General features: G+C 41.3%; 2 protein-coding genes across 5 annotated transcripts in view; one reads left to right on the top strand and one right to left on the bottom strand.

Annotated features, from left to right (window-relative positions):
* Positions 1 to 2346, bottom strand: part of LOC110953873 (transcription initiation factor TFIID subunit 4-like) — a 98318-nt gene extending 95972 nt beyond the window's left edge. For 2 of the 4 annotated variants that reach the window (XM_022198112.2, XM_022198273.2), the window contains exon 1: positions 857 to 2346. In XM_022198112.2, the coding sequence (XP_022053804.1) occupies positions 857 to 2225 (1369 nt within the window). In that variant the 5' untranslated portion in view covers positions 2226 to 2346. The remainder of the gene's footprint in view (positions 1 to 856) is intronic. The other 2 variants (XM_022198197.2, XM_051937428.1) reach the window with 1 other exon arrangement.
* Positions 2347 to 2717: 371 nt separating this feature from the next.
* Positions 2718 to 11444, top strand: lsm14ab (LSM14A mRNA processing body assembly factor b). The gene is given in 11 exon segments (XM_022198002.2): positions 2718 to 3189; positions 3944 to 4107; positions 5463 to 5613; positions 6541 to 6735; positions 7014 to 7094; positions 7396 to 7572; positions 8109 to 8265; positions 8629 to 8655; positions 9100 to 9281; positions 9284 to 9339; positions 9435 to 11444. Coding segments are annotated over 11 exon segments (1338 nt in total). The 5' UTR covers positions 2718 to 3065; the 3' UTR covers positions 9459 to 11444.
* The last annotated feature ends 2094 nt before the right edge of the window (positions 11445 to 13538 follow it).

Below are 13538 nucleotides of genomic sequence, written 5' to 3'. Positions count from 1 at the left end.
GTTTTTATTTAATGATTTTATACATTGTAGATTAATACTGAAGACATCAAAACAATAAAAGAATACATATGGAATTATGTTGTAAACAAAAGAAAGAGTTCGTCTTTAGTAATAATCTACAATGTACAAAATCATACAAACAAATAAAAAGCACTGAATGAGAAGGTGTGTCCAAACTTTTGGCTGGTAGTGTACATAGCTCTACTGTGATTCTGCAAACCTTGTGTATCTTCTAGATGTTGGCACTGTTTGGTAGCTACAGTGTAAATTTCACTGTCTTACAGTCACTGCGCAGGTGGCATTTTCGTTCAAGGTATTTAATGTATGAATACATAAGTGATCACACTTTCTTTGCACACTTGTTTTGTGACAGCATCACTATAATACATACTTTTTTTTACTATGAGTAAGAAAGGAGGTTTGATCTCTTTAACATCAGCTAAATTTGATTTGACACAGTTTTATACTACAGTTACATATTGTCTTTTTAATTATAGTTATACATTGCGTTACAGTGTTGTCAGAGATTCTTGGGGCAAAAATAGTACTTTGCGTGCTCAGAGCAGTAACACTGATTGCCCCATAGGGTCACCATGACAAAAATCTAAAGCACCCAGTGCAGCTACTATGAATTGAAGCATAAATTGTACCACTGGAACAGTAGCCACACCACAGCACATATGATACACACTGAGGATAAGCTGAGAGATTCAAACAGGCTGTCACTCATGCAACCTCCTCATACAGAAGACAGTCGTGCAAACACTGGACCAAACCGACAACCAAACCCTCCGGTGTGGTCAGTACAACACCAGCGTCACCAGCACCTTCTTGCTGCCCTTCCTCCAAACCTTACCCGGTGGGATGGTAAACCCAGGGGGCAGCTGAATGGTGGTCTGCTGCTGAGGTGGTCTGACAATCAGCTGGGGGGCTACAATCCTCTGAGGTGCTGTGAGTCCAGGACGGGGCTGAGGCTGTGCAGGGGTGGCCACAGCGGGCGTCGGGGAGGGAGCTGTGGGTCTGACCATGCTGACAGTGGTGGTCACTGATGTAGTGTGAGCAGTCCCACACACAGAACTAGCTGCCATCCCTGTGACAGCTGCAGTGGAGGCAGAGCTCAGAGGTTGGGTTACTGTTGTGGTGGTTGTAGCTGCTGCTGTAGTAGTTGTTGGCGTGACAACAGAAGAAGCAGGAGAAACAGTGTTTATTACAGAGTTGACACTACTAGACTGGGTTGACATTACAATTTTGGACTGACAGTCGTCTGTTTTGGAAGCCCCAGTGTCTGTGACCGCTTTGTCGTGGTTTCCCGGGGAAGCTGAGGAGGTGACGGGTTCTATCCGGGCTCCCTGCTGAACCAGGGCCGACACGCTGGTCCCGTTGCCGTTCTGGGCTATACTGGCTACAATATGACTGGGGAGTCTGTGCAGAGCGATGGTAGGAGTCCCCCGGTCCAGAGCAATAGCCGACTGCCCCACAGGCAGGCTGGCGTTGGATAAGGTGAAAGTCGACGTGTTAATAGAGGATGTGACGGGTCGGGTAGAGTTTGGTGTAGTTGCGGTGGTCTCCACGGGGCTAACGCTGTCGGCCACCGCTGTGTTACTGTTCCTCCGCGTCGTTACAGCTGCACCGTTCAAACTCTTTATCCGAGCCGAAGCGCTCCTCCGCGACGCCGCGATGCGTTTTCTCGGCGGGTTTGCTTCCGTCGACGTCTCCGCTGTGCCCGGGGAAAGCTTGCAGCCACGGCCGGATGCGGTGGTGGTGCTGATGCTGGCCGGCGGAGATGCCAAAGTTGACACACCAGATGCAGTCAGTGTTGTGATGGATGCTCCATGTGATTGCGAGCCGCTGCTAGTGGCGTTCACACAGGCAGCCGAAGTGGTGGATGGCTCGCCAAAAGAAGGGGTGCTGCCCAGCGGAGGAGATGTGACAGTTTTATCCTGGCTACCGTCTTTGGAGTTGATCTCCTGGCGCATCTCAGGTTTATTCCGCCGTCCTTGTTGTTGTTGTTCTAGTGTTGTGGTGCTCACTGGAGCTGGTAGCGTTTTTCCTAAGTGATGGTTAGCGGGGGCCACAGAGCCAGCGCCTCCGTTTTCGTCTGTTTTTCCCACTGGGTTGCTTTGTCCAGCAAGCTGTGACTCCAATGAGCCCACCAGGTCGCTCACGGCTTTTTCATCCACCTCTGAAAAGAGCATATCTTCCAGGGGGTCGGAGGCGCCCGCCATCTCTGATCACAGATAGCCGTCTTATATTTTTTTACATTGCGCCTGCGTGTTACTAGGCATTGTGGGAATGAATCTGACGTCATTAAATGAGGAGGAGGAGGGGGGACCCTGGTTGTATTTCATGTTTATTCTTCAACGCTAATTTAATAAAGTATAATAACGAAATCTTGTAACTGTGTAGGTACTATGTAGTTATATAATCACCCCAGGATACTATTTGCGGTACATGTGATATGCGTTTTAAATTACAGAGTTTTATATTATCAAAAGTCAGCAATTCGATGTGTCAAAGATGAATTATACGGTAGCATTATATATATTATTTCTACATCTAAAATGTATTCTCTAGCAATATGGGGGCATCGTGCAGAGCTGTGGTCCCGTGTAATATCGCGATGTAACAGATTGGCAAAATCTCAAACCTCTGTCTGACATCCTCAGATAAACAGAATTTTTTACTTTCCTCGAAAATAATCGTGACAGTCAGTAAAACTGGCTATTCACTCTAAATACTACCACACTGGGCGTGTTTTCCCCATATTATCCCCTTTCAAAAACGAGTACCGGCAGCATTGGAAGGACAGGATGAGGAGGCAATTTTAGAAGAGTAAGCCGCAGCCTTTCTCCCAGCATCCTTAGCGGCGGGGGAAGGAAAATGAAAACGGCCATGTCGTGGTAGAAATCAGTTGTGAGACGAGCGAGTGTGATTCCCCGTGTAGCGTACTAATTCATGTTATGTAGCCTTGAAACTGCAGCTCTGAAAATAACACATCCGACCTCTCGTTTGACAGAAAGCATATTCCGTGGAAGTAAGTGCGTTTTCAAAATCAGAGGACAAACATGAGCGGAGGAGGGACGCCGTACATTGGCAGCAAAATTAGCCTCATCTCCAAGGCCGAGATCCGCTATGAAGGAATTTTGTACACCATTGACACTGAAAACTCGACAGTAGCACTTGCTAAAGGTAAGTTAGCTCATCAAGAGGTGGGGCACAGCGCTGAGAAGGGATGAGATGTTGCTTATAAATGTAAACCGATGATTCTAAAGTAGTTTTCAGCGTAGTTATTTTTGTTAGCTAGCTCATAGTTAGCCAACTAATAGCTAAGTGCTGCTGTAGTTGACACTCTGCGTCCTTTGTTTACGTTGTGTTTGGGCTAGCATTAAATACTGAGTACCAAGTAGCATAAAAAACAAAGTAAATCACTTTTTACGGGTAAAAATGTCATACTGAGTATAGAATTGCTGACTTCTACCGAGTTAAGTCACATTTACGGGTTTATTTTGAACATGTTTAGTGAGCGCACTTTAATACTCTTAAACCTTGAGATTAAGCCTAATACTGCAGAACAACTGCGTCACATTGTGTATTGTAAATGTTAGTCTCTTTGGCGTAGTTCTTAATGAATATTGCATTATTAGATGTAGCCAGAAACATAACTAGATTAATTGTGGCTAATCTACGGGCCTGTTTTCTTGTAGTGTGCATTTTCTTTAAAGGATAATGTAATAGAAAAACGATAATATACTTTAACAACAAAATTGTATATATATGTATCGCTCCATGTTTTTAGAGAATAGATTAAGTCACTACTGTGATTATAAATAATTATTGTTTATCCTTAATGCAAATATTCACACTGAAGCAGGGTTTCATTATACATTAATTTAAAAAAAAGTATTTGACTATTGAGGACTAAATTTTTGAATTCTCCCCACAGTTCGCTCTTTTGGCACTGAAGATCGGCCCACTGACAGGCCTATACCACCTCGGGAGGAAGTGTTTGAGTACATTATTTTCCGAGGGAGTGATATAAAAGACCTAACGGTTTGTGAGCCACCCAAAGCCACAAGTTCCCTTCCTCAGGACCCTGCCATAGTTCAAGTAAGTTAATGTGTGCATACATGTGCTGTGAAATGGCTGAAGACATGCCATATAATATGTATGTATTTTTAAAAGCCATAGGAAAGCTTTCAGTCCGTTTTGCATGTAGTTTCTTTGAAGTTCATGCACTGTGCATACTGGCTCATTGTTCCACTGTCATGGTTTGAATGGAACAGAGCCATCGTTAATGTTATTAGGAACACCTGTGTGTTACCTACAGTGACAAGTCAAAATGTTTGCTGTGAACAGGGCATGTTCTTTCACTTCTGCAAGTCCTTGACCTTTCCCAAATATGCTCACTGGTGTTAACTAAACCAGAAAGCTTTGTGGGAAAAAAAGCTAATGGGCAACAGGGACAAACATATAGCTGCAGTTATCTCTATATTGATTTTTTTTTTCCAAAAACTTAACGAGAAAAAAATCCCACCGTTTTCAAAAAAAGCTTTCAAGCATTTAAAATCTTACACTGTGACAGATTTAAGTAAATATTACACACGAGGACTTTAACTGCAAAGCCTTAATTTGAAAATTTTGTCAAAACACTTTTACATCTAAACATCACCTGCTCAGCTTCACAGACTTTTTTCACGACATTCATTTGGACTTGCACAGGTGTATCTCATAACGCTAATTATGGCTGCATTTCAGGAAAGCCTCTCTGTAAGTCTGTGTACACAATACCAGATCCATGCAGGTAGCTCACCTAAATGGAATGCAAGCACATTTGTAATATTATTAGTAATACCTGTGCTTATTAGTTTGACAAGCAGAATTTTTTGCTGTACATTCCAATAATTTGTCCAGGAATCTGCATTTCATTATGAAAGTAAAGTATGCAATCATTTAGAGACATAGCCTGGTGTGTTTTAGCTCATAAATGTGCTTGTACACAACTCAGTCTGGATTTTGCTGGTTTAAGAAAAAAGGGGTCAGATGCTGAGCACTTTCAGCTTTTTGCTGATAGCACAATATTTTCCTAAAATGGCTAATATGAAAGCACCTCCAGTTCCATGGTTTGAATCTGTTAAAATAAATACTTTCCTGTTGCAGCTGATACTTTATTGACTTCACTCCTGTTTTTATGGTATCAGTAATGATAAACGGTATAATTTTATTGCATAACTGTAGTTTTGATGTGACATTTGCAGCTCTCAAATTGACTTTCACAAATCGTCCTATAAACTGCTGTGTTTCAAAGTTACAGCTGCAGATTTGTGTCTTGTGGATGATTACTTTAACTGTGTGTGTGGTTTGAAATGAATTGGTAGAAAAACATCTTTGGTTTTTATTTATTTTGAATTTGTTTTTTGATGTCAGTGTGGATTTTTCAACTGGGTGTGTATTTGTTTTTCTAGTCATCAATTGGATCCTCAAATGCTGCACCACCGCCATCATTCCAGGCTCCTGGGTCCTATGCACCTTTCAGCAGGGCCCCTGTTCCATCTTACAGCCAGTTTGGTGCTACACCTCTTGGAGCGCAGCAGTTTGGATCTGCTGGAGCAGCAGGTAATGAGTGGTTCTCATCGAAAATAAGTGAATCCTTGTAGTGATGCGACACAAAGGAGAGCTGTGAACATTTTTCCTTACTCCACTCAATAATTTATCACTTGTGGCATAAATATGGGCAGTGAGTTTTACACTGGGATGATTACCCATTCCATGTGACGTGTGATTGTTGTACATTATTACACAATGTAAAATAAAGCAAAAGCAGTAAAAGGAAAAATTACACTAAAAATATGTTTGACATTCACTGCCTTCATCTGCTGTTATGACTGCACAAACCAGTGACCGATTTTTAGATATGCTTTTGTCAGAGACATCAGTTTTTCAAGCATATTTGGAGCAACAACTGATTCCTGCTGATTTGATCGGAGCATAGCTCCATGTCTCCTTTTCTATTTCCTGCTGCACACCTGCACTCCATTATGTCTTCAACTTGGAATAGGGGATACAATTACACAATACATTTCTACTAAGCTGTTTTGGTGAAGTTTGGAGTGTTGAAATTGCTCAAAGGACAAGACATTTGTAACCTCATGTTAGGTCATTTTGTCCGAATGTATACATTAGATTGCATTTCTGTCTGTGCTGTAATTAAATGTTTGATGACAGTGTTGTCTATTGTAGGTATAATGGATAAGCAACAGGGCTGAATTAATTATTTCAATTTTTTTTTTACCACATTCTTGTCATGTTATATTAGATTCAAGAACTTTATTGTCATACACACAGCAGCAAATACTGAAATAACAAATAAAATAAAATGAAAAAATACATGAAACAGAGTAAAATAAAATAAGATTAAAAAATAGTTACAAATACATTCTGTGTGCAGATTATTGCATTGCATCTGACAGCTGCTTGAAAACCAGCTATTTTGGTGCTTATTTTAAGAACATCACATCATTTCTACTTCTTTTTGTCTCCCAGGACGCACTAGTCCCCGGCTGGACTCTTTAACTAAAAGTTCCTCACTGGAGCAGGCAGTGCAGGCTCCACCGTCAGCTGCCCCAGCTCCACCTGCACCTGTAGGACAGAGGAGTCAGTCCGGGGTGGCAGCTGCCAGACCCACCAGCACCACCACTGGCAGCCAAAAGCCCCCCGACCTCCTGGAGCAGAGAAAAGGTGAAAATACAGAGCAGACGTGTGGTAAATGTCCACACTGATAGAATCCACCACAATAAAAAGGCCTTTAGAGAATGAAAGACTGTTGAGGACAAAATTCACAACAGGACCAAAATCAGTAGTTTGACTTCTGAATTCAGCTTCTATGGACATTTGACAGACTCAGATGAGGCTGTTTACCACTCAAACTGTCACTGTGTCTGAAGGTTTTGCTTGTGGTGGTTTTTATCACCGGTTTGCGTTGAGTTAAAATGATGATGTCATCTTTTGCTGTTCAGCTCCTGAGGTTCAGAAAGCATCACAGCCAGATAATGAACAGGGTGCTCTTGAAAACCGGGATCCCAACAAGCGCCACATTGGTAAGTCATTTTTACCTTCTAATTAATAAGACCCAAAACACATTTAACTCTATTCACTGAAATATCTCATTTTTTGTTTGTTTTTGGTACCTTTATGGACTTTTCTTACGTAATAAGTCTTGCCAGGCTTACTGTCAGAAAATCAGTTTCCCTTAAAGACAATATTAGCACAGAATTTTCATAGCCATAGTTTTACTTGAAATGTAGCGTGCTGTGGTACAAAGATAAGTGCTTGCTGTCCTAGTATTCATTGACTTCACAGTACATTACTTGATTTCAGGTTTTTCCTCTGATTCCTCAGCTGGTCTTCAGTCCACCCGCCGTGGCCGTGGAAGAGGAAACCGCAGCAGAGGCAAAGTAAATGTGCGCAGGGATGGTACCATGAAGTTTGACGAAGACTTTGACTTTGAGACTGCCAACGCCCAGTTCCACAAAGATGAGATTGACAAAGAGCTACAGAATAAGCTTAAACTGAAAGGTACTTTTTTTAACGCGCCTGAACTCTAAACAGCTATACTAGCAAACTTTTCATAACCTGAAAGGGAAAATAGCATCTTTCCTTAACACACTGCAGCAGATTGATATTTACTCACGATGTTGCAACTAGCTGGCCTTACGGTCTAAAACACAGATGCACTGCTGTAGTCTGTGTGTCTCATCCAAAATGTGGGCGTGAATCATAAGTTCAAAACGTAGCAGGTGCAGTTTTAGATTTAAAAGCTGTTTTAGTTTGTTTATCTTATCACCATTTTGGCCTGTGAAAACCCATAAATGCAGGTTCACAACTAGACACAAATCTACAGTAGAAGTAAAATTGTATTCCCTGTATTAAATCAGAATGTGTCATATTTCATGCGATGCTGCTCAGAGACACTCAAACCCACAGAGTATATGACACCTTCTGTAGGTGGAATGTGATACATCTATTGTTATTTTTAACTGACGTTAACACAGATAATTGATGCAATTTTGTAACGGCTTTAGAATTTTACAAAATTTCTTCCAACATAACAGATGACAAACCAGAAAAGGCACTGAATGGAGAGGAAACGGCTGACTCAGAGCATCCAGCCAGTGAGGGAGCTGCTGAGGAGGAGGAGGCTGTTATAAACACATGTTACTACGACAAGTCCAAGTCCTTCTTCGATAACCTCTCCTGTGATGACGCAAGGTACTGCAATATATCTACGTCTGATAGTATTGTTCAGTTTAAACTCTGTCTTTTCATTGAATTTAAGTTCTTCCTCAAGTCATCAGAGCTAGAAACTCAATCTCAATACTTGAAAGCTGGGAAGCAAAATTGACACAATATTACCTGCTAGGTATTTTCCACATGCTCAGTGTTTTTCTATGTGTCGCAATAAAGTTAAATCAAGGTTTCCAAAAAAGACATTGCCAGACTGGAGTGTTTGTGAGGGCTCCATTTTTGAGACTGTTTAATAGTCAGTATATTCTTTAATGTTTTGTGCGTATTTAAACATGTTAATTGTGCTCAATAAATATGCTGACAGACTTTTGTTTTTATCTCTTCCAGTAAAGCTGGTGAAAGAGGATTTTCAAGGTGAGTCACATGTTTTCTAGGCTTTGTTTGGAGAGGCTCCACAGGAGAGCAGGACAAAAAGATGAATTATCATGAATGAAAACCTGAGTACAAACATAAGCACTTTATGAATACTAACATTTAGAAATTGTATTTATTTTTGTTGTTCTTCTAAATTTGATTTGTTGTTTTTCCATTTACCCCTGACTGTCCAACTTGTCTCTGCTGTAAGATGAGAACTGAAACATTTTCAGCTTCACTGATTTACAGCAACTTGTTTATTAAATGGGATTATGTTTTTAAATTTGTAGATCTTTCAATTTTAGCAAAAGTGGAAAATTTGAAGCAAAGATTTCATGTATTCCAGCTATCCTGCAGTGTCTCTCCTTTATATATTTAATGTTGAGACGTGTTTGTTATCCGAAAAGCTCGATCCTGATTGGTCTGTGTGTGTGTGTGTGTCAGGGAGCGAAGGCCAACCTGGGCAGAGGAAAGACGAATGAACGCAGAAACATTCGGCATCCCTCTGAGGCACAATCGAGGAAGAGGAGGTTTCCGTGGCCGAGGCTTCATGGGACCCCGTGGAGGCCGAGGGCGACCATCCAGCAGGGGTTCCTTTGGACCACCTCGAGGTGCTCCACCTGGTTTCAGGGGGGATTCAGAGGTGGCAGAGGAGGCCGGGATTTCTCTGATTTTGAATACAGGGTAAATCTGATGAGCTCAGTTAACTCAGATCTCACAAAAAAAGGAGAATTGTTTTCTATTCTAAGCTTCTGTGTGTTTTCTTTTTATCCATCCAGAAGGATAACAAGGTGGCTGCATAGTACAGCAGCGACGGATCCACGAAGAATTGTAGCCACTCGTCATGAAATTGTTGCCGTTGAAGAAGTTTTCTTTGGTCTCAGCATTTGACAGAAAGAATGAAGACATCCTGTCAGTCACCAGCACCGCAGTGGACTGTTGGACATCAGGGGGTGAGAGTGCTGCTCCCTCTCTCCACTTCCAGATTTAGTTTTGTTTTTTTGTTTTTTTGCCCCAAAAGTTTTGTTTGATCACCTGATGGACAAGACCACATGTAAATTCATCGCTTTGGAGTGACACTGTACTTTTGCATCAGTCATTTCTTACTGCAGATGTCTTTGATATTGAATTGCAGAGAGCCCTGTGATAACTGTGAGTGGATCACAGTCTAAGTGATCGATAGCTTTATGTTTTTTGTTCTTTCAGTTTTTTGATATAATGATAATTGTCAGCACCAAACTTTCCAGCATTGCCTGTCACACCATATTTTCTCTGCTCAGATTCAGTTTGGTGCCATGTGTTCAGTATTTTTACTCTGTTAGCATTAAAAGTTCCCTTTTTTTAGCATCCATTCATGCTCAATGAGGTAGTGAGATCAAAGCCAGCTGTACGAAGCAAAAATCTGAACTGAATATTGTAATGAATGAATGTATATCCAGCTTATCTTATTCTTACTGCCCCCCCCCCCCCCCCCCCACCAAACAGATTCACTTCTAGTTTTTAGACATGTGTGTTCAGTATTTAGGATTGTTAGATCACACTCGGTACTCAAACGTCGCCCATCAGATGAATTTTGTTTCTGCTTTTGAATTGTAGTTTGACTTCTGCTGGCCAGTTAATGATGGCAACCTTATGCCAGCAGCCTATAGGAGCCAGTCGCTTGCTTGATGTATGTGGTTTACAGCATTAGCTTTAGATATCTTTGTTGACAGCATTTATTTTTTTGGAGCAGACATGTTTACATAGTTGACGAAACAAAACAGCATTTCCATGATTTGTGTGTGAAAGAACATCCATTATTAGTGACGTCTGTAGAAGCTGTTAGGAAATAAAAACCCAAACAAGTTAGATTAACCTAAAAATGCTCTGCTATTTTGCCAAAAAGAGTATGTGAGCGTTTGAGCTAAAGTAACTGTCAGCCATGAGTATGTGTTTGACCATTTCAGTACCTCTTAAATATACCTGTCTGAGTCCCAAACATACTGAGCCGTCTGAAGCACATTCATTTCTTTTTCTTTTTAAATCGGCATTCTTTGAATTGTCTGACAGTTGTTTAATTTACGTTTTTACAGTGGAGATAAGTGTTTCTGCTAAATTAAATAATTGCGATGTTGCAAGGATTGTTTACTGAAACTGGGAAATCTTGTAAATGGATGAAATGATGTCTCAAACATATGTTTATACAAATGGCAGCATTTCTGATAGATGTCAGCCCTCTGGCTTGTTTGTTGCTCCTCTTGTTGCATTGTCGTCAATGTGATTGTTCTCTGGAGTAATTCTTTTTTTTTAACCGATTCGTGAACAAAGGGACAAGAACTGGATGTGGTGCCAGTACATTTGGGAGAGGTGGAATTTTTTTTTTCTTTCTGGCTCCGATTTAGCGCTTTAGGGAGTGCCTTCAGAGTGGTGAATTTTTTTACAGCTCTCCCTTTAACTTCAACGTTACCTTTTGACAAAAGTATTGATAGCACTACAAGGTGAAAGTAGATCCTTTTCTGTAGCTGCAGTCGTTTAGAACAGAGCAGCCCAGTGGAAAACACGCTGTCTGACCAGATAACGCACAGACAGCTGATCACTGCATGATAGCCTGAGGAACCATCACTTTATATGGGCTTTCGCAATACACAGCGAGATTCAATTTGAGACAAAGTATTACTGAATTATTCGAAACTGACATGTTTTCATATGTTTGCTACTCCTTCCAGTCACTGGAATTGTAAACCAGGAATAGTTTTCTTGAGAATATCAGCAAAATTGAGTTTTTACGTAAAATAAAGAGTTGTACAATTTGCATGTCTCGCTTCGTTTTTTTATCCACATGTCCCTGAATTGTCACACCAATACTTCCTTGTGTATTTATTAGAAAGGCTGGTGTTTAGTATTTGTACACAACTGTGAATTATGAGGTTGCGCAGTGGCGTTCAGCAAGGCTGGAAAAGGGTTAAGTGATTCTATAATGGCAAGAAAAGACCATCACAGCATTCTGCAGTTCTAAAAACGCCAGCTTCAGAATAGTTTGACAAAAAGAAATGTCTGATTTCATGCACATCGATGAGAGGAAGTGTTAGGGATCAACTGAGATGGGGTTTTAAGATCAGTGTGTATTAGCTGTAATCAGGGACACCAATAACTGATGTGTGGGGCCAAGCATTTACAGGAAAAGTAATTAAAATCTAAAATAACATAAAACTTCATGAGAACTTTGCACCATTTGAATGGTGCAAACTTCTTTTTTTATTGAGTATTGGTTTTAAAAAGGCTGGTAATTGGAAAAATGCAACACCAAAAACAAAACAGGTCTGGTAATCATTCAGCCCTTATTACAGATTGCAGTTGTGATATGATTGAGACATTTTATATTCAGTATTAAAAAATCAGTCCAAGAGAATGGAAACGTCACTAGATGTCATCATTTTTAATAAACGTGAATAAACAAGGGAGCTGTGCAGAGTTGTGGCAACTACAGAGGAATAAAGCTGATGAGCCCAACGATGAAGCTATGGGAAAGAGTAGTTGAAGCTAGGCTAAGGGCAGAGGTGAACATCTGTGAGCAGCAGTATGGTTTCATGCCAAGAAAGAGTGCAACAGATGCAATATTTGCTTTGAGAATGTTGATAGAGAAGTACAGAGAATGTCAGAAGGAGCTGCATTGTGTCTTTGTAGATCTGGAGAAAGCTTATGACAGGGTGCCCAGAGAGGAACTGTGGTTTTGCATGAGGAAGTCTGGAGTGGCAGAGAAGTATGTTAGAGTGGTGCAGGACATGTATGAGGACTGTAAGACAGTGGTGAGGTGTGCTGTAGGAGTAACAGAGGAGTTCAAGGTGGAGGTGGGACTACATCAGGGATCAGCTCTGAGCCCCTTCTTGTTTGCTATGGTGATGGACAGGATGACAGACGAGGTTAGACAGGAGTCTCCGTGGACTATGATGTTTGCAGATGACATTGTGATCTGTAGTGAGAGCAGGGAACAGGTGGAGGAGAAGCTAGAGGCGTGGAGGTTTGCCCTGGAAAGGAGAGGAATGAAGGTTAGCCGCAGCAAGACGGAGTATCTGTGTGTGAATGAGAGGGACCCAAGTGGAAGAGTGAGGTTACAGGGAGAAGAGATCAAGAAGGTGGAGGATTTTAAGTACTTTGGGTCAACAGTACAGAGCAATGGAGAGTGTGGAAAAGAGGTGAAGAAGTGTGTACAGGCAGGCTGGAACGGCTGGAGAAAAGTGTCAGGTGTGATGTGTGATAGAAGAGTTTCAGCTAAAATGAAAGGAAAGGTTTACAAAACTGTGGTGAGACCAGCCATGTTGTTTGGTCTGGAGACAGTGTCCCTGAGGAAAAGACAGGAGGCAGAGCTGGAGGTAGCAGAACTGAAGATGCTGAGGTTCTCTTTGGGAGTGACCAGGATGGATAGGATCAGGAATGAGTACATCAGAGGGACAGCACATGTTAGAGGCTTTGGAGATAAAGTCAGAGAGGCCAGACTGAGATGGTTCGGACATGTCCAGAGGAGAGAGAGTGAATATATTGGTAGAAGGATGCTGAGTTTCCCACTGCCCGGCAGGAGGCCTAGAGGAAAACCAAAGAGGAGGTTTATGGATGTGGTTAAAGAGGACATGAAGGTGGTTGGTGTGAGAGAAGAAGATGCAGCAGACAGGGTTAGATGGAGGCAATTGATTCGCTGTGGCGACCCCTGAAGGAAAAAGTCGAAAGGAAAAGAAGAATCATTTTTGTCCAGCCCTATTTCATTAGTTTGTTTTTTTTAAATAATTATGTTAATCAACAATTCAAAAGTGATGGCTGATTTTGATTATTTAATTTTCAATAAATTTTTATTTATTGTTACTTTTGTGAGTTTCAAGTGATTTCAGTGAGAATTGTGGGTTTTTCCTTCT

This window comes from Acanthochromis polyacanthus, chromosome 2 (genome assembly GCF_021347895.1).
Source record: "Acanthochromis polyacanthus isolate Apoly-LR-REF ecotype Palm Island chromosome 2, KAUST_Apoly_ChrSc, whole genome shotgun sequence".
In the NCBI taxonomy this organism is placed as follows: Eukaryota; Metazoa; Chordata; class Actinopteri; family Pomacentridae; genus Acanthochromis; species Acanthochromis polyacanthus.
This window is presented reverse-complemented; position numbering and strand designations above follow the sequence as displayed.